At 38.5% G+C, this 22,154-nt stretch overlaps 1 protein-coding gene across 3 annotated transcripts in view; it reads left to right on the top strand.

Moving 5' to 3' along the window:
* The window catches only part of GRM5 (glutamate metabotropic receptor 5), a 272,147-nt gene that overhangs the window by 117,703 nt on the left and 132,290 nt on the right, over positions 1 to 22,154 (top strand). For all 3 annotated transcript variants that reach the window (XM_086481710.1, XM_086481709.1, XM_086481708.1), the window contains exon 2: positions 752 to 1,001. In XM_086481710.1, the coding sequence (XP_086337836.1) occupies positions 752 to 1,001 (250 nt within the window). The remainder of the gene's footprint in view (positions 1 to 751; positions 1,002 to 22,154) is intronic.

Raw genomic sequence — 22,154 nt, 5'->3', positions numbered from 1 at the left:
CCATAGTGAGACAGAATAAATAATAATAAATGTATCTATCTGTTACTATTTATTATCCATTTATCCCACAAGGGAAGATTAGCTTGAAAAAAACTATGAAATTTTTCCTGGTGGATTGGCAGACATTCAGTTTTAAAAAAACTAAACAAACGTAGAAGTACAATTAGATCATCTGTGATCCTGCAGTCTCTGTGAAACTAATCCTTAATTTTACCTCCTATTCTTCCGAGTCACCAGAAGTTCTTTCTTCATAGGATAACTTTTAACTTTCAGTATAATTAAAAAATCATTGCTTTTCAGATTGCATTATGAACAAAGTCATGTTGTTATGAGTCATTTTTTTTGATTCTATTTAAAATATTTATTCTGAACATATATTTTTAGATTTTCTGAAGTAAACCCCAGAGCACTTGACCACATTTAGACAACTTAAGAGAATCAGAAGATACTGTGCAATTCATACATACATTGTTACAGACATTTGGAACCAGATCCTCAAAGCCATCGAGTTACCCAACAGCCTTTGATTTCAATAGAGATGTAAGCCCCTAAACAGAAGTGAGGTTTCTGGGAAAGTATGTTGATCTTAACTTGAAAAAGGAATTAATAAATTAAAATGTCAATTATATTTCATTAAGATTGGTATCAGATGCAGATATGTTACATATTCTTTAAAATACTTGCTGTTTCCAAAGCAAGAAAAGCTTCTGCAAATTTTAATATTTACATGTGTGTTTCTGTTTGTATTTAGGAAACTATGGTGAAAGTGGAATGGAAGCTTTCAAAGACATGGCAGCCAAGGAAGGGATCTGCATTGCACATTCCTACAAGATCTATAGCAATGCTGGTGAACAGAGCTTTGACAAACTACTGCGAAAGCTTCGGAGCCACCTGCCCAAGGCAAGAGTGGTTGCCTGCTTCTGTGAAGGCATGACTGTGAGAGGGCTCTTAATGGCTATGAGGCGCCTGGGACTCGCTGGAGAATTTTTGCTGCTGGGCAGGTGAGTAATACTATGCAGTTATAGCCAGCCTTTTTACTGAGTAGGGCTAAAACATAAGACAGTCCAGTGAAGCATACGTAAAACATGTACTCATGGTCTCTCCTATACATGTGCATATCTAAAAGATGGAAAGTAACGCCAGACATGTCGTAATGGTACATACTCTACAAAGACATACATATTTCTCATGACATGCCAGGCAAACACAGGTCTGCTTGCCTGTCTTCATAGCATTGTGTAAGGAAAGGCTGACACACAAACATTTGGTCTCTATCATCCATTTTGTTCACTGCAGTTTAAAATGCATCACGTACATATACAGCCTGAAGTTATGCCTCATTCAAGCAGCGCTGTTAAGAATTGCTGATGCAGTCTGTGGGTGGACCTGAAATAGATCTTCCTGAAACAAAATGTGTTAGCCGTCACCTTTCCTTCCTGAGCCAATGTGCTGAGGTGCATATTATCCTAAAGGCAGCATATAGATAATCCTTTCTCTTAGCTCAATGATACCAATGGTTCCTTCCCTAACCACCAAAGGGAGAAGGGAAAACTCACTCAGATGTGTTCACCCAGCAGTAAAAGACTCTGGGCTAGTAAGCAGAGAAGTAAGAGGTACTGATCCTAATGGGATCTTGTATTTGCCACATATTCAACAAGCAGACGCTAAATGAGATGAGAAAAATTGTGTATTGACCACAAAATGGAGCATACCAGGAGTCAGCTATTGTGTTCTACTGCCTTCCCAGTTCATTATTAGAAGGATGACCTGATGCTGTCCCAAGCATGAACCCTACAAGGACACAAATAAAATGGTGTCAGTGAAACCAGATGTCATGGTGAGACCGTCAGGGAAACCTGTAAGGGCTGCAGCTCTTCCCAGATGTCTTGGAAGCTTGGATGCTGAGACTGTCCCACTGGTCGGATATCAGACTCTAATCCCAGTCTGTCCTGTTGCACAGAACTGCCCTTCCCCCTTGGGCAAAGCAAACAGGCAACAATAGGGACTCCTGGCTTTGCCTTTGCTCTTTGGCATCAGCTTACTTTTTGGGAATTTCAGATGTGAATTTCTTAATTATTTCTCTGTCTTGTGGCAAAAGTGTCCGTCCTTCCTTTCAAATACGTTTTATCTGTAGGTTCTCCCACAGATTATCTTGGTCCTTCTCTGGACTAACACCTAAACGGACCACAGCCCTTAGGATGAGATTCACCTAAATGTATTTAGATGTCTACAATTTAGACACTTCCACGTGGGCTAGCCATCAGGATTTCCTCTACAGATAATGGAGAAAAATAGGACCTTCTTAGGTGCCTTGTTTTTAATGTGGATAGTTCAAGCAGGTCAGAGAAATGATGTTTGAGAAAAGGGCTTGCACAAAGACTCTTTTAATGACTAGCTTTGATGAGAAAGCCTACTTGCCAGTTGTTTAGAGTAAAGCAGAGCAAATGCCACCTCCACTATCTCCAGCTGAATCTGGTGCCATATGACCTTTGCTGTCTTCTTTTATACTAAACACAAGAAGTTGTTAATTTTCCGCAGAACACCCAAATTTAGAAGCATGAAAACATAATTTAAAAAAAATATGTTGGCCCTTAACTCCTCCAGACTCTAAACCATACTTAATTTTGTATGGTATTTGTTTACGTACAACAGTGTTAAATTTAGCACTCCAAGATGCTTTTATGAATAAGAAATTCAGGAACTAGTGATTGTGAATAAGAATGGAGTGATACAGTTTAGCTCTTCAAAAAAGTAAGGTTTAGAGAGAACTGGCTTTGTGGTTTTTTCAGTGAAAAATACTTGATTTTCTAGCTGCAGTGGGAGTTGTCATGCCTAATTATAAGAAAGTTGTTATTCAGTATATGACTTCCATCCAGTAGTTGAAAGTTATAGCTTCTCTCAGAAGTTTAAACTGTAAACTGTTTGAAGTTAAAACAAAAATCCTTAATTCTACAGGACCAATTTAATTGTGTCCATGCCTGTGGCAGTACTGTACCATATGAAAGATGTAGCATGACCTGGAAGTGTCTACAAAGAAAGAAAAAGAAAAGTGTAGGGTTGTTTTTTTTTTATGTCCTTTCTGTTTGTTAACAGAGATTCCAAGGTAATGGCTGACAAGTGGATATTGGCACGGATGTAAACTAATTGCAGCTACCTTCACCCAAGCAGAGCATTCCTATGGCTGCATCAGACAGTTGAGGGCAGCTGGAGTGATGTAGTCTCTCACATAGTGCTTTGGAGAACCCAAGGATCTAGGAGCCTCCCATCTCCTTTCAGTAGATTTGGTTCAGATTTGTATTAAAGTCAGGTATAAGCCGGAAAAAAAAAACTAGTTTTGCCTACTGAGGACTTTCATTTGGCTTTGAGTCACCCTGAGTCAGTGGACTGTTTTATGTCCCTGCAGTGCAGCAAGACTCATGTGCAGAGAGTGGGATGTTGTGCAGTGGTTACGTTCCACAAAAATGTTCATTCTTACAAAAATATTCTTCTTCAGCTATGGGATAATCTCTAGGTGTTGCAGCAGGGGGGAAAGATAAAAGAGGGCGAGGAAGAGAACTTGCAGAAAGGCTTCTTGATGTAGATGGGATGCAAGACAATTGTCCATTGATGGCCTGATTTCCTGTAGGGATTTAACGCTCTGTTTTCCAGAACCTTGATGTGCTGTGTGCTCTCTTCGTTTCAGCCATTTGGCTCTGCTGGCTACAAACACTTAACTGTTGGTCCAGAGCTAGGATTGTTGGTTGGTTCTGCGGAGAGTGGTCTAAGGAACTGATCTAGGATGGATGTGACACCAGGACAAACCCAGATTTTACAAGCAGATTATGTTGGGCACTTTTATGTTCATCATTTATATAGGGGAAAAAGGAATTTAGTAAGAATTTGAAAAGAACAGATGGTTCAGAGTACTCAGAGGGGAAAGAGCTACATCTGAAATAAAAGAAGGCTCATGCAATAAATTTCTCTTGTAAAGCTACACAGGAAAATGGACTAGCATAAGATTTATACTTTCATTCATGCTCTGATCCTGGAGTTGCTCTGGGCTGCCCATTCAACTGAGAAGGTTATAAAAGGACACTCCAAGAGTAGGGAGAGTGTCTGTCACTGAAGTGCAATGGGCTCATATGGAAAAATTCATCTACTGAAGGATTTGTATTTGTTTCCCCGCAAATGGATTTTGCTTCCCCCTTGTTCTGTGGAGAATTATTTTATTTTCTTTCCAAATACACAGAAAGAATTAAAGTCCCAAAGCCACACAGTATCTCTGTGGAAAACAGCAAGAAATCAACATTTCCTCTTCCTTTTAGCTTTTTTTTGTTCCATTTCTGAGTTGGGTTTATCCCTAATATTTCCAATCTGAAGACTTGCAAAAATACTGAGATTTTTTGGAAGCGATGGATTCCTCATAGCATTTGTTCTACAGTCAGATAAACAGGAAATGGAGTGGCCAAGGAAAGTAGGTATCAAATAAATCACCCTGTAGAGCCCCAAGGGGAGGAAAAAAGATATCCTTCAACAAACACCCTGCTCTTGACATACTATGTAGTTCCTGAAATTGCATTGCCTGCCTGTGACAGAGATGAGAGATGGGAAGTCATTAGTGATTGTAGTGTTCCAGAGCTTTTTGATTCATGGAAAACATTTTAAATGCTCAGCAAATATTTACCTCATGGACCTGGAGGCATTGGACTTAACCTCATATAAAAAGCTGAGTGTGTTGACCTCCAAGTGTGAAAAAAATGTCATTTTAACCTAACCGATGTTCATCTTAATCATCAGGCTTTACCTGTTTGTGCTTATTGCTTCTGTCATCCACAGATCATATGCCAGGAGATGTCCTTACAGATAAAATTAATTAGAGAATTAATAATACATTCAATATAGCAGAATAACTTCAGAAGGCATTTCAGAAAGAAATATCAAGTATTAATTGTGTAGATAAAACCAAATTGGTTGTAGGTGATTTTCAGCTGTTCCTCATTTTGTGTAATATCAGCCCCAACAGCTGAAATTTTCTTTCATGTTGTACGTACACCTTTGTCCTGCTCCTCCTGACTACTAGTTTCTGATGTTTGGACAAAATCTCTGTGATAACTCTCTGTAGTGATAATTTTATCTAATGACTTTCATCTACAAGGATTCCAAAACATGTCTTGGAATGATTAAATATTTTAGTGCCAGGTTACATTATTTTTTATAATACAACAGAAACTATTAACCACAACTGAAATTATGCATATTGACTATAACTGTCCCAAATAAAATGGGTTCAGAGAACAGTACTGCAATACTGGAAAATTTTATTCTTTTTTTTTTTTTATTTTATTCTACAGCAACTAACACTTTTGGGATGGGACCCAGTCATGGTGTTGGTGACAGCATTGTCAAGGATTGTTACCAAGAGGCAGTTTGGACACAGATACTCTCTTTGGGGGTAGAAGAATGTTAAGATACATGGATGCAGGCTTTGCATGCCTTCTACCTCCAGATGAGTGAACTGCCCCTGGGTTGTTTTATTTAATAGTATGAAGGTAGATAGTACAAAGCTACAGAGCAAAAGACAGAAATTTTGCAAAGGATTTATGATTCTAAATGCAAGACAGTAGGACTTTTCCTACCTTGAGGAGAGGAGAAGAGAACGAAGGGAAAGTAGAGGCATATAGAGATAAAATGGCTTCCTCAACATCTCCAGCTTCTGAATGGCATTCCAGCGGCAATATTGATCTGCAAGGAATTACTGAGACTTCCATATGCTTCACCTTCCAGTATGCATATCGTGTGTCAGACTTGGTCTGGTATTAACTATCTCGTTTGAGTAAAGAGAAGTTAGTTAAGATTATCTGGACTTCCTTTGGTATAAAACAATAAAAATAAACACAAACAATACAAAAATCTAGCAGAGCTGGAAATGTTTCCTTAGACTCTAGTACTGATTCTGATTTTCAGCTGTCCATTTGGAGAAACATGGCCAAAATTTATCAGCCTAATTTAATCTTCACATGACTCTTAGATTATTATTCAGTCAAGGGTTTACAGAAACAATATAAAATTGTGTCTTAGTTACAATATCTGCAGCAAAGGGATGGGAAATCTAGGACTGCAGGGCATTCCACAGAGTTTCTGTGCTTCTCTGAAGTGCAATCAAGACGGATGGCGACATCCTTAAGTGTCCTTGCAAAGATTATGAACCACATCCTGCATTTTCAGAATTCACTCCATTCATTGATATGCAAAAGGTTGTGCCTCAGGATAAGGGAAACCTTTGTAGCATGCCACAGTTGGCAGAGCATGTCCAGCTGAATGTGGGTAAGGGGAGGACACCAGTTCTAGCAGTGTGATGATCACAAGCAATTCAAGTGAGGCTCTGCAACAGGGCAGAAGGCCCAGTGAAGCAGTGCCCGTTTTTCTCAGAACAGCACAGTATTCTCTTTTACAAATCACCTCACCTAACAAAAGATACCTGCTTAGCTCCTGAGGAGATGGCTAGAGGATATTCTTATTGATTCTGAGTCTCACAGATGTTGCAGCTAACTAGAAGGTGAGTAGTGAAGATGAGGGTAAGGAGAGAGAATAAAATGTGGAGGACCATTAGTTCCAGGAAGTCCCCAAAGTAATTTGGCAGATAGGAAACTTAGCAATATAAAAGAAAATCTGGTAAGCAACCAAAAAGGGCAACTATTGCTGAAGGAAAATTAAAGCAAGATAGATGATCTGAGGGAAATGTATTCTTTTCAATAATTTAAAAAGAGAATTTTTAGTGAGACTTGTAAAAGTGTCTATTGTATGAAGAAAGATCTCACTGCAGAGGATGTAACAATTTCCCTCCTGAAGTATGCCGTGTTCTGTGTGGTAGGTGCATTTTTCTGTGTTTGTACAAATACAACTGTTGCAGAAGTTCTTCTAAAATAAATGAGAACACGAAATTTTGCAGACCTGAACTATGCTTTAAATTCACTTTTGGTTATTTCTGCTGCTTCAGGGAAGAATTAATCAGCCAAAATTCTTCTATCTAGACTAGTTCTATGTGGATAACCTTTGACAAAAATATAGAAGCTAAAAGTAATATAAGTGCACAGATGTCTTCTCCAGGGACAAAACAAGCAGGTGAAAAAATACTTTCATTCATGCAACCATGGTCTGTATGAGGAATCTGCTCCCTTTTTCTTCAGTCCACAGTAGATAGGAGCCTGGTACAGCCTCATCTGAATGCTGTTTCCTCTAAGGCAACTATCTGCTGCCCACTCATTTGTTTATTTCTCAGTTGTCTTGTTCAGACATCCATGTGTAGCACAAGGAAGCAGCTATCATATTATACCTGGCAATTAAATGCACTGCAATTAGCTGCATTAAGTTGGAATCTTCATTGCCACCCAAAAGACAAAGAACTTAACCGTAAAACAAAGATTTGCCTTTCTAGAGCTGTAAAAGACATTAGGGAAGTGAAAAGCTGTCTTCCCTGCTATATCCAAACAGTGTCCGTAAAGGTAAAGCAGACTAGAGGGTAAAGAATAACTTAGTTTGAAAAGGAGCTTTGTGGTCTCCATTCACCTGGAAGCCTTGTAGCTCTGAGACCCTCAAGGTGAGCTGTGTCCTGCTGCAGATGGAAGGAGTAGAGTGGCTGGCCAAGGCTGTTTGTGTAATAAATGAAAGGAGCACCATTTTCTTTCTATGGTATGAACTACAAAAGATTAACATAAAAGAGGATGCCGCAAGCTATGCTCGAGGATTTTAGGGAGATTATTGAAACATCTACACTGAAAGCAAACCAATCAACTTGATTTTTTTAATCTTTTGTCTCTTTAAAATCCTTTTCTTTTTTTTTTTTTTTTTTTGTATCTATCTGACATGTTTCTAATAAATATTGCATCTTGCAGTCCAATTTCAGAGTCAGTAATATGGATGGAGGTAGTGGGGGATGTAAGTAAGCTCTAAGTGTGTTTGGAAGAATGTTTTCATTTTGCCCTTGCAAGAATGATGTATCTTCCCTGGGGGGTGTGTGGGTGTGACATGGTGTCAAGCAAACATCAGAGAATTTCCTAGCGCGAATATTGGCAAGTGAGCACAGCTTCTATTTATGTCAGTAAAAGATGCATATGTCTCTGAGACAAAACTCAGGTCCTACACATCTGAAAACACATTAGAAAATAAGCATGGCTGTATCAGGTCAGATCAAAGGTACACCAAATCAATGTGTTTTTTCTGGAAGTGGCCAACAGCAAAAAGTGACAGCAGGACAGGATGAAGCGAAGTTGTCCTGGAGCATTCTTAAATCTAAGATTGAACTGCAGTTTAGGAAACTCCTAAATCAAAGTTGGTGTCTGTCTTTGTAAGGGAAGACCTTGTGTGGTGCCCTGCTATGAGTAAAATGGAAGAGGTACAGACAGGGCTCAATCATGAATGCAGAGCTTAGTCCTAGGAGATATGAGCTTTAATACTAACACTGGCACCGTATTTATTAGTGATATTATATGTGTCATTGCATTTGTATGTCTTCACTTTTTCTTTGTGACTACTTTAGACAGTAAGCAACTCAGGCTAGACACTATTTTATTATGTACTGTGTTGCCCCTTGGACTACAAGGCTCCAAGCTCTTTTGATTACTCAAGTGCTACCATAAAGCAACTCTGCTTCAGTGAGCTCAATAGGCAGTCTTGCTCAATAGGAAACAAATAATTAGTTGACATTGGTAATGAATATATCTTTCTCATGACATGACAAATCATGAGTATGTCCAACTAGATTATTTACTTCCTGAAATGTCTGATCTTTCTTATCTAAGACCGGCATTAACAGCCAAGGGAAGTTAGCTTTGTCAGTCAGTACACTTGAGTAGAGTTGTGCTTTGGCACTGTAGAAAATGGCACAGGCTAGGAACTCAGAAAGTCTTTTCAAGTCTTTCACTTTTGCACTGCAGGTTCATCTCTACCTAATTCATGCTTGTTCCATCTTTGGATGGATCTGTTTACAATCTTTCAAAGATAAAAGTTCCACAATCTTCTCAGTCAACAGTTTCCTATGCTAGCTACTCCTTATACTCTCCCTAATGTCTAACCTACCTTTTTAAACTGTTTGTTTTAAGCCCATTACTTCTTGTCCTATCCATGTGAACAAAGGAAGCAGTTAATTCCCTGCCTTTCTAAGACTACTATTTATATATCTGAAGATTTATGCTTATCCTCAATTTGCTTTGACAACTTTCAGCATGAAAGGAAAACATGTTTTATGCTTTGGAATAACATGAGATTTCTGTTCTCCCAGTGGAAATAAGACATAAGGAAAAACACAGAAAAAGAGGTGGCAAAGAATCCTGAAGCATTATATAAGGTTTATTTTCATTGTAAAAGGACAAATCCATGAGGTGACTTACACCATTGAAAAACAGACAGTGAGGCAATCTCAAAGAGAGCTCTACATTGACAACAGACTAGTACTTGCAGTTCTACATGAAATCAAAATCAAGTCAATGGCATTGCTGGGAAATTGTGTCCATTTGTGGGTGCATCTCTGTTCTCCCACAGGAAATATACGTTTCTGGTTTTACTTCAGACTTTAAAAATCTATTTACGCAATAGCTTATTAGAACTCAGAATGTGAGAATTCTATGGGGGGATTACTCAAGATTTTCTTCAAATATATCTTGTCAGAGTGATAGGCAATGTCCACAAAATTTTCTGAGCAAAGCCTCTATTGAGGATGAAAGAGACTCTTCCAAGTCTAAGAAAATAAATTAAAAACACTCTTGGAACAATGAAAACATTTTCTTTTTAAGCTTTAGAAAAGATGAGATGCTTTCTTCTCAAAAACAAGAATTTGAGAGGTGAAAAGAAATTAAGCTCTTAAATTCCAGCATTGTTATTCCACCATTCTGTGTAGGCTACATGACCATAGAATCATAGAATTCTTAGGGTTGGAAGGAACCTCAAGGTCATCTAGTTCCAACCCTCCTGACATGGGCAGGGACACCTCCCACTAGATCAGGTTGCTCAAAGACCCATCCAACCTGGCCTTGAACATTGCCAGGGATGGAGCATCCACAACTTCCTTGGGCAACTTGTTCCAGTGTCTCACCACCCTCAGGGTGAAGAACTGCTTCCCTATATCTAGTCTAAACCTGCCCTCTCCCAGCTTCCAACCATGACCCCTCATCCTGTCACTGCAGGACCTCGTAAAAAGTCCCTCCCCAGCCTTCTTGCAAGTCCCCTTCAGGTACTGGAAAGCTGCTACAAGGTCTCCCCAGAGCCTTCTCTTCTCCAGGCTGAACAAGCCCAACTCTCTCAGCCTGTCCTCATAGCAAAGGTGTTCCAACCTTCTGACCATTATTGGTAGCCTTTGTCTGGACTCATTCCAACAGCTCCATGTCTTTCTCGTGTTGAGGGCTCCAGAGCTGGACACAGTACTCCAGGTGGGGTCTCACGAAGGCAGAGTAGAGGGGTAGAATCACGTCCTTTGACCTGCTGGCCACAATTCTTTTGATGCAGCCCAGGATACAGTTGGCTTCTTGGGCTGCAAGCACACACTGTTGGCTCATGTTCATCCTATCATCCACCAGCATGCCCAAGTCCTTCTCCCCAGGACTGCTCTCAATCCACTCATTGCCCAGCCTGTATCTGTGCTTGGGATTGCCTCAACCCAGGTTCAGGACCTTACACTTGGCCTTGTTAAACTTCATGAGGTTGGCCTGGGCCCACCTCTCCAGCCTGTCGAGGTCCCTCTGCATGGCCCCCCTTCCCTCCAGCGTGTTGACCTCACCACACAGCTTGGTGTTGTCAGCAAACTTGCTGAGGGTGCACTTGATGCCACTGTCCATGTTGTCTACAAAGATGTTAAAAAGCACTGGTCCCAGTACTGATCCCTGAGGAATACTGCTTGTCACTGGTCTCTACTGAGACATCAAGCCATTGACTGAAACTCTTTGAGTGTGACCTTCCAGCCAATTTCTTATCCACCAAGTGGTCCATATCTTTACAATTTGGAGACCAGGATATCGTGCCGTACAGTGTCAAAGTTTTTGCACAAGTCCAGATAGATGACATCAGTTGCTCTTCCCTTGTCAACTGATGCTGTAACTCCATCATAAAAGGCCATTAGATTAGTCAGGCAGGATTTTCCCTTGGTGAAGCCATGTTGGTTGCCACCTATCACCTCCACATTTTCCATGTGCCATAGCAGAGCCTTCAGGAGGATCTGCTCCGTGATCTTGCCAGGCACAGAGGTGAGATTAACCGGCCTATTTTTGCCTGGGTCTTTTTTTTTTTCCCCTTTTTGAAAATGGGGGTGATGTTTCCCCATAGGAAACACCACTTTCCCCGTAGTTACCTCCCCATGACCGGAGGTAACTATTTAAAGCATAAAAACTAAGACTACAAATGTGATCCAGTATATATTCCTAGCAAGATTTAAAGGTAGTGGGAATAGGATGGAAGTTAGTATTATCCTTGAGATTTTAGATATTTAGAACAGCTATAGACTTCTGGTTAATGAAGTTAAGTGAGCCTAAAATTATATGTCATCCATTAAATGCTTGACATATGTTTGTCTAAAAAAACCCAAAACCTATTTCTGTTCCTTTAAAATTAACTTTGTGACAAATAGAGGTTTGCTGGAAGGTACTGATTAGTGGTTAAGGTCTGTTTCCTTTCTATTATCTTTCTCTGTACTATGTGGGTATGTTATTTTCCATGACTTCTTTTCTCTTTCTTTTTTTGATTTTTCTGCATCATCCTAGAGTCTGCACCTAGGAATAGTGACTCACTGCACACACACAAACCACACACACATGTCTGGATAAATAGAAGGTATTTATGAGAGCGGAAGACCCAAGGCTCCATGTTACCCCCTCTTGATAAAGAGCATCTGTTCAAGATCATGTGGTCCTAGGAACAGTTTCTTCTCTGTCAAATCTGCCATCAGTTCTGTTCACATCTTATTTACAGAGGTCCTTTGTGTAGGTAAACAGGAGAAAAGTGTGTGGCAGATAAAGGGAAACAAATACTGGGCCAGTGGGACAGTGTTCATTCAGTTGTCCCAGCTTTGTGGCTATTGTTATACGTGCTCCATTTTTCAGTTAGAGAAGGAAAGTGGGAATCAGAAAGGCAGAGAGATCTTTCTCTAACTCCACATTTGAGGTGATTCAGGAGTACTTAAAACACCTTGAAGATCTGAACATAAAAACATTACCCATGTGGCAGAGATTTATACTGAGGAGCCCATATCACTAATACTGCTGAGTGATTATGGAAGAATCTTGCTCAGAGTAATGAAAACTTCTCATTTGTAAACTTGTGGTGTAATTAATTTTTCTATCACTCTATTAAAATGACAAAGTAGCACACAGAGCAGTGCATTTCCTCCTCACTATGGATGAATTGATAGTCTCTAGTGAAGCTGCTATGTCTCCAGAGGTTAAAGCTGAAGGCAACTGATAACGTGGATGAAATACCAAAACTCTCTGAACCTCATTCTGGTGGAATTCAGTTCACTACTGCCTTGAAAAGACATTATAAATCTTGGCAAGAAGTTACGATTTTCAGGAAGAGCAGATAAAAAAGCCGTGTACTATTTCAAGGAATAAGGCCCAAGCTGAATTCTCTTGATCTTTTTCCTATTAATTAGAAACACTGTAATAACAGAATGGATTAAATGACCAGTGTTTTAGTTAGGAAGGTAAAGATAATAAAATAAAATCTATATTTACTAAGGGGCTATAGCCTTTAACTGTTATTCATGTTGATTAGTAACAATGAAGGAAGTGGAGTCGCGCTGAATCATAATAAGAAAGTCATCTCTAGCCTGGGAAAATGTATAATTATAAAATATGGTGATTTAATACATTTTAACTAGTATGCTGTTAAACATTATTTGTCAAAGTGCTGAAATGCACAAATCAGTGTTTGTCTTGGATGCTGACTCTTTTTGACCAGGATTGGTTAGGCTGCTTTTTAATATAGTTCTACCAACTCACACCAAAAGGAAAATCATTCCTTGTATCTTAGCAGTTAAAACAGAGTAAGTTAATTACATTTCCATTTGAGTAATTTTCCAAGCTCTGCATGTGTTCAAAGATTTCAGGGTTTGGCTAAAGCAGTTCACTTTTCATAGACAAACATACATCACCTGGAGGTCACCTGAGTAAGAAAAAATGCATGTTAATCACCCAAAACCTGATTTTACCTGAGCATTTCTGACATGATGAATATTATACTGTAACATATTGTCAGCTTGGCAATATCTTGTGGAGGATGACTGTCACAAAATCCAGGGCTTGATGTCAGCCTCAAGTGTACGTATCTTAATAGAGATGTAGGGAGGGGTTCAGCAGAAATAATACACTAAAATGTGTTATTTAGTTACTTGCTCTGAACAGAGATATTTATACAAACATTTAGAAACTCCTGAATAGAACTCAGTGTCCAGAAACAAAAACCTTAACTGCGGGTTGTTCATCTGGTTTTGTCAATAGCTGATTTCTTGAAATTGCCTTACATAGAAGAGGAGTAATGAATATATACTTGGTTTTTCTTTAAAAACAAAAATCAGAGACAGAACTAATTCTGAAGCTGTCATCTCTTAGCTGAAACTTTTGAGGTTTATGTATATTTGTTCTTTTTACTATAAGATATATAACTGATATTATGTAGCAATAATAAGAAAACAGATAGCTTAATTACTTATGCAACGATTGCTCTGTCAGAAATCTAATTACTTCTCGCTGCTCCATAAGTCCTTGTCATGGGGAATCTCCCACTACAAGGGCTTTGGTAAAGGTAATTAGTGTTTTCTAATCATCTCCCCCTGATATTTTACACTACATTGAACTTAATATGCTAATTTCAGCTACTGTCAGCCAGAAACTGACAGTTTGTTATTTCATTCCAGTTGTGCTCTTGTAGCCAGAAGACTAAATGATTCATACTCCTCAAAGCATTAACTCCTCTCACCCAACTGAAAACAAGAGGGCCAAATAAAGCCCCTGGGAACAACACCAATAACAAACAGCAGCAGGTACCATGGAGCCTTCATGTTGTTCAACCACAATAATTCAGTTGGGAGGTGTAGAAAGTGAGACTCACGTGAATGCAGTCAAGGTGTTTCCAACTGACCAGTTGAAACCACACATCTTTCTTCTGCACTCTCCACCGAAGTGCCCAGGAATCCACTCAGGGTCACGATATAGATCCCTGGCAGGAAAACATTTGTTTTTTCTGAGGCTCTCTTATGGCAGGTAGTACTTGACTGTTGCATTTCTCAAAGAGTGAAGCCCATCTTGAGCTCAGGATATAGCTTCTTTGATTCTTGGAGATGGGTATTGTCTGAACTGGAGTCATACATATCAGAGAAAAGGACCTATTTCTCTTCAAAATAAGCAGTAATGGGTTTACATCATAATTTCTTTCCTAATTCAAACAGATTTTTAGCTGGACGTTTTATAACACTGACAGAGAGAAGCAAGATTCATCTCTCATAAGGCCAGTGCTAAACTGGTCTTGAGCTCACTTAATTAGTCAGTGGAGAGGCGCAGACATGTACACAGGTTGATTCAGATCTTAGGTAAGGTAAATTGTCCTCTGATGTCCCCAGTAAAGGGGATTTGGGGTGAATACATACAAATGTCTGCTATGTGATGAGAATCAGGGAAGATAAACGTTGACCAACGTATCCCTCTCTCAGATGGCATCTTGGCTTCTTGGGAAAAGAGAGGTGTCATTGTTCTTCAAGTGGGCAGGCAGATGTTAAGTGCTTCCTCGGGTACAGGTTTAACGGACATTCTTTAAAAGTAGGGGAGGTCTATGGAGGGAGTTTATTCAAGGGTAGGAATTTATTCATATTCAGGAAAGATAATTCTTCACCTTGAATCCTTTTTTCCAGAAACAGTATAGTAAATTCACATTCCTGCATATTCCTGCATCTTCTCTCTGTGCTCAGAGGTGGGTTCTGGCATCTTCTGCTGCCTTCTGTCTTGAAAGGGAGCTGTCACTTAGATGTGCCAAGAGACAGCTGAGCCTACTGAACAGAGACCGAATGTTTCCCCACTGGCTCTGAGGAATTAAGCACCCGAAAATCCTTCCAGTTTTGGGAATTTCCAGTCAAGCTTGCCCTGGAGGGTACAAACTTCAAAAGTTTGAATCAGTTGCTATTTGTGCATCTCAGAAGAGAAATTTCAAGGAAGAAATTTGATATCTGGCCTTGATTTCAGCCCTACTGATAATGTCTGTGGATGCCGCTTTCTGGTATTTCTGGTGGTTTAGGTGCCAGGGGGTTCTCAGAGACATACCAAGGTGAATCTGGCTGCATACGACTACAAAATAGTTTCTAAGATTGCTCTCTGCTCCCTGTATGTAGCAGTTTAATGGCAAACTTCTCCCACAGGGCTCTTACAGCAGAATCCACGGTCTCATTCAGTGTTACTGTTTCTAACACTTTATATGCTTATAGCAAGTGAGCACTTTTAAGATTGGTTCTAGACTCTTGCAGATTGTCGGCAAGGGTATTTTTTGAGTTGCTGTCTTTTGGAAATTAATTTTATAAAAGCAGATTAAGGTTGTAGATGGCTGGGGTTTTTTTAATAATCTTTATCAGTGGTCAAGAACTAGGAAATTTCATTTGGAGTGTTCAAAACAAAACAATTTTTTTAAAGAAATTTACTGATCTGTATTCATTAAAGAAATCATTACATAATTCTTATTGAAATTTTATTACTAACATTTTTTCATTAAAACACCTACTTTAGAAAGAAATGCAAGATTTTATTTTGATAAAAAAGAACTTCTATAGAAGTCCTCAGCTGCAATAATCCATGTTCTTTCAAAGTACTGAAAAAAAAATCTCCAGGAGTAAAAAAGCTTTCTAGGGTTCTATAAATTAAATTATTTTCAATACCACAGATATAAAGCTTTACAGCTAGCAAATTTTAACTTTATATTCTTTTGAGGTTTTGGTGGGGTTTTTTTGGTTGGCATTACTTTCTTGTGACTCGATCCATTATGGTTGTATCACACTGGTAATGTAGTTCTTATAACTATTCTAACAACAGCATTTAAATGGGCTCTCAAATCAGACAGCAGCTGTAAGCAATACCAATAAACATCTCCTTTCTTTGACTGTTTTGGGTGATGGTTGTTTTGTTACTGTTGATTTTTTTTCATCCTAGAGAAAAAATCATTTCATTTGAAACACTAACCTTATTCTGTGCCAAACCACGAGGAACAGTAATAAGCAATGTTTATGAATTAAGCTTCTGTCCATGAGTATTTCAGGGAGAGATATGATTTCTGTAAAGCAATTTTTGCCTTGGCAGCCTATTACAGCTGGGACATGTTTCCCATCAAAACCTACAAAATGTCTTATCCTCTTTTAAATCTCTGTTTGGATATTCTCTATACTCCTTCTGGAAGCGTGGCAATAGTTAACATACTAAGAGCATCATCTATCATATTGCTTCATGATATTATTTATTTGTATTCTGCTATCATCATGTATTTTTATGCTATTTTTATTCGTGTGTCTGATTTTATGTCTGAGGATTTTGTGTGGCCTGTACCTACAGAGGGCTTAGCACCCCTAAATCCTAGATTCTGTCTATAACTCTGAAGTTCTAAAGTAATAATAATGATAGATGCTACTCACTGCTCTTAATTAAGTAGTTTTCCAACTATTAGTTTCAGGTATTAAAATATTTTAGTCCCTTTATTCTCTGTCTGAGCCTTTTACAGGTGAATCATCTCTCACCTGCTTAAAAAGACATGGAGAGTTTGAATGTTCAGGGGAGAAAACATAAATCTGTCATTTAAATCAGAGATTGTTCTCAGCCACTCCTCACATAAAAAGTTCCAAAACTCAGAGACACTGTTCAAATCACAGGGCATAATTTGTTTTTTATTTCAGAATTAACATCTTAATCAGCTATTTTGTTATTAGATCTTAGAAAAAATGTTCCAATGGTTTTAGGTATTTAACTAAGATATAGTAAATGGTTTTCTAAATTGAATTTTGTATCCTAGTGGATATGGTTATTCAAAAAATCAATTGAATGGAAATAAATATCTTACAGAGGCTTATCTTCTGCATTTTAAACAAGTTATACGCTTGGGTTAATGCTGATTAAGTAAACTTCTCTGAAGCTTTAAATTATCTTCTTGGACTAAATGTTTTGCAAACAAATGTAAAGATGATTTTGCTGTATTTGCCTTGCTCTTTACCTAAAACTAGTTTTCTGAAATGAAAAATTCTTGTTTATGAGATTGTCACAGATTTTTCACCATCTATTCAGCTTTTCTTATATGACATGCTCTTCAAGTGTTAGATTAGAGAGACTAACCAATTACTATGCATTAGAGTCCTGTGTCAGATTATTACTGACTGTAAAAGGAATTTCTCATTCATTAATTCACAGTTCATTTTCAATATTGTAAAAAATGTGTTGAGCTTAGGTAGCTCTGTCAGTGATGAACGTTATTTAAGTTACTGTTTTGAACAAACTAACTTTATTCACATTGTTCATTACTATGTTTTTGTTAAGAGCTGGACTGTGATTTTTTAGTGGCTTGCCTCCATCCAGCTTTATGTTCAGAAACAATAACCCAGAGATTATTAAATGTCCACTGTCCAAAAATGTGCATAATGAAATCATTCTATATCTTTACAGAATGAAAATTTAACCACAAGCATTGTTTTCAAAAATTTCGTACATCTAATGAGAAGGCTAGAGACTTCCATAATTTCTTCTTCCATACTTAAAAAACCTAGTAGTCAATTTGTTTCATGAAATTCAGTGAATTTTGGGATCCGGAACAACAATAATCTGGAGTGGGAAAAGACAGAAGATAACCAATACATACTACAACAAAGCAGATTCATAGATGCAACTGAGTTATTAAATTCTTGTCTGCAGATGTGGATTACATACTTTTCCTCATAGAACCAACATGTTGTAAGGATTGTAAGTGGTCTGAATTATTTTTAATCTGTGCTTCATAAACTACATAAACTACTTCAAGAAGTCCACAGAAGGTCATTACAATCAGTAAACTCACATTCGTTATGCATGCTTCTATGAGTCAGACCTCCAGGTATTTGAATATTAATGTACATTAGTATGAATAAATCTGTATAATAATGTAAGACATTCAAACAAAATTCTGATTTCTCTGTATAAGAATTCTACATTTCACCCATTTAAGTCATTAAAGAGAGCCCCATGGAATTTAATAGGAGTCAGGAAGTGAGGCAGTATTTCTCAATTGTACTCAGAAAAAAAAAAAAAAAAAAAGCCCTAGATCTCCTTGTACTTGATCTGCTAAAATGTATTAAAGAAGCAGTCACAGTGTGTTAAGCACTTCAATAACAAAACCAATTTGATTTGCTCAGCTCTCTTTAACTGTTCTATGTGATTTGCACGAAATGAGCTTGGAGGGTCACTTTCAGTAACAATTGACTTTCTAGAATGAAAAAAAATAGCATAGAAATAATCCACTACGCTGAAATTAAAAAGTGATTGTAAGAATGTGTCTGGTTTTTTTTCCTGTTTCTGATCTCCTCTCAATATATGGAAAGTTATTTGAAAAGTTGCAGAGTGCCATGCTTAAATTTTGAGGAAGAAACTTGTATTTGAAATATCTTTCCAATATTGACACTGTAGTTTCTTTTTACACAATCATAGAATCACAGAATGGTTTGGGTTGGAAGTTCCAACCCCGTGCCATGGGCAGGGACACCTTCCACTAGACCAGGTTGCTCAAAGACCCATCCAGCCTGGCCTTGAGCACTGCCAGGGAGAGGGCAGCCACAGCTTCTCTGGGCTAATATCAGTGATCATTTGAAATCAAATTAGAAAAAGACAAACTAAACTTTTCATGCCACATCAAAAGTTTAGAGGCACTGGAACCTTTTGTGGGAATATTCGGCTTGTCTTCTGGTTGGAAACTGGGGACGTTTTCAAGTTTCTATGAGACAAGAAATTCCACACTCAGAAAGACCCTGGACTGTGGAACCTAAGGGACAAGTTTTATAGGTATAACCAGATCTTTTGCTCAAACCATTGTAAAAGTGATTTTTTTTTTTCCATTTTGTAATCCTGGTAACGGTGCTATTCTTGGATATTTGAAGCATATGCATTTTGTATACTTTTTCTCGCTTTTGATATTTTTCTTTTTATTTTGCGTTCATGTGTATCATCTCTCTGATGACTTCACCGTCCTGTAAGAACAATAAGTAAAGCAATTAAGAATTATCATGGAAATCTATGACAGATGATAAATAAGCACTTTACGAATGAATATCTCATGATGACACTAATTTAAAAACAAGCTCTTTAAAATTGTGCATTTTGTTATGGCAGCTGAATTGCTGGCTTGCCAAGGAGTTCACAACACAGAGAAGCTTCAAGTAGGCTGAAAAGCCCAACGAAGGAGTCTCACTAGGTTAAAAATACCGAAGTGCTTTATGCAAGAGTGATGTATGATTGTAAGGGAAATGAAATGTGTTTGTTCTGAACCAAAACTCTTGGCTGGCTGGCTGTTTGGCAGGGACACGCAGATGTTAACAGGAAGTGAAAAGTTGCTGGATTTTATGTGCGCTGGATTTTTTTGGTGCCATGATCTCTCATTCCTTGAATCTGCAAGCATTTTTCAGGTGTCCCAGGTGTTATCTTTTCATGCAGGACACCATGTTTGATGTGTTGTGTCCTGGGATAGCTGAGAGATTGCAGTCCTGGGCTTCAAATGGGGCAGTGCCATGTCATCCCATCCTCTACTTTGGGCACAGGGTTCACTAACTCTGAAATTACTACAGTATGTGTATGCTCTTATCCATGATAAAAATGTGATTTCTATCCAGTCCTATTCACAGGTCTCTTTTGGGGGAAAAAAAGATTATGATTGCTGAATAGACTTCCAAGATCTCTATGAACAAACAAGTATGAAAGATAGAGAAGGTAGCATTCATGATATTTCTTTAACATTTGTGTTGGAAATCTATGGCTCCTGCTATAAATCATCCCCTCTACTATCTATAAAAGGAAAACAGCCAATTAGTTTAATCAGCTAATGTTAGACATTGAGATTGGAGATTTTGAATAACCTTCGGAGTTTCAAATACCTTTAATAAGGGAAAATGTATTTTCATGCATTAACTCAAATTGTTGGACTTTACTTCCTTAATAGATGAAAATTGTATTGCCTAATTACCAATTGCACACTTTAAATGAAGCTGTGACTTTATGCACTGTATGGATAAATTCTCCAGTTCTGACTTACACAAAGATGGTCTCTAAGGAAGTTTGTATTCACACAAGTTTAGTGCCACCCTGATGGTCTGAACCTGCACTGCACTTAAACACCTTCAAATGCATAAAGAAGAGCCCACATCCTTCTGCGTAACTATTACCAAAGTCACTTGTTTCTGCTCTTGTGGAAAGTCTGTGGTAATGCTGAAAAACAAGCCTAGACTTTGCATATCCTGAAAAAAAACCCATCCTTTTTTCTTCATACTAAATGTCTCTTCAGTGTTCAAATTCCATAAATAAAGCAGCTGTCCTTTATGCCTATGTATTACTCAGTAGATATTTGGGTGTTTAAAATAAATAATAAATTTTAAAAAAATAAGATTTTTTACTTATGTGACATTTTCTCTAACTGCAAAAAAAAAACCCAAAGGCATTTTCTTTTCCTTCCCCCTTGAAAATGTCCAATCAAGCTGTTTTGATCTTCTTTGATTTGAAAGAAATGTCAGATTTGGGGGTTTGTCCTTCATCCCAGAATTAATTGTGACAATGGATTTACAACTACTTCCAAAATATTGCTTATAGTAGGTAGTAAGAAAACAATATTCTCATTTCTTATATAGACAATGTGCAAACTTTAAAGTGTGAATTCAGCTGATGCAAATAAAGCTAATAAGCTGTGTTTAAATTTGTTTAAATAGCACATCAATTTTCTTTTTGTTCTCAAAAGCCTTGGAGAAAAATCAAAGAGAAACATAATGAGAAGATCAGATGTTACATGCCAGTATATAGGCAAATTAATTTGCTGCTACTCATTCTCTGAATAATGATGGATAATGGCTTCCGATATTTAAGAACAAATGTAATATGAAGAAAAATGGAACTAACGGATAAGAGCTAGGAAAAAAAAGTATATAAAAATGGAGGAAGACATAGTATAATGAAATATCGGAAGACAGAGGGAAAAACTGATACACCGAGAAGAATGTAAACAATCATGAACTGAATGGAAAGAAAAAAATGAAACAAAGAGGGTACAGAAAACAGATGATGTTAAGAAACAAAGACAACTACTGTGATAAAGAACCAGATCATCAGCTGAACCTCTTCTTGGAAAAAAGTTTAATTAGCAGGAACTGAAAACTTCCTTAACTCCTATGGGCCATTCCCACCATCCCAGTTCCAACAAGAAAATATATAGAGGATTCATGGAACCATAATAGAATCATAGAATCATAGAACGGTTTGGGTTGGAAGAGAACTCAAAGATCATCTAGTTCCAACCCCCTTGCCATAGGCAGGGACACCTCCCTCTAGACCAGGTTGATCAAAGCCACATCCAACCCGGCCTTGAACACTTCCAGGGATGGAGCATCCACAACTTCCATAGGCAACCTCTTCCAGTGTCTCACCACCCTCAGGGTGAAGAACTGCTTCCCTATATCTAGTCTAAACCTGCCCTCTCCCAGCTTCCAACCATGACCCCTTATCCTGTCACTGCAGGACCTCGTAAAAAGTCCCTCCCCAGCCTTCTTGCAGGTCCCCTTCAGATACTGGAAGGCTGCTGCAAGGTCTCCCCGGAGCCTTCTCTTCTCTGGGCTGAACAAGCCCAACTCTCTCAGCCTGTCCTCATAGCAAAGGTGTTTGTTCCAACCCTCTGACCATCTTGGTAGCCTTTGTCTGGACTCATTCCAACAGCTCCATGTCTTTCTTGTGCTGGGGGGTCCAGAGCTGGATGCAGTACTCCAGGTGGGGTCTTACGAGGGCAGAGGGGCAGAATCACGTCCTTTGACCTGCTGGCCACACTTCTTTTGATGCAGCCCAGGATACGGTTGGCTTTGTGGGCTGCGAGCAGACACACTGTTGGCTCATGTTCATCCTATCATCCACCAGCATGCCCAAGTCCTTCTCCCCAGGACTGCTCTCAATCCACTCATTGCC

Source organism: Leptosomus discolor, chromosome 1 (genome assembly GCF_034619465.1).
Source record: "Leptosomus discolor isolate bLepDis1 chromosome 1, bLepDis1.hap2, whole genome shotgun sequence".
Lineage (NCBI taxonomy): Eukaryota > Metazoa > Chordata > Aves > Leptosomiformes > Leptosomidae > Leptosomus > Leptosomus discolor.
The sequence above is the reverse complement of the archived record's forward strand: the minus strand, read 5'-3'. Positions and strand labels throughout refer to the sequence as shown.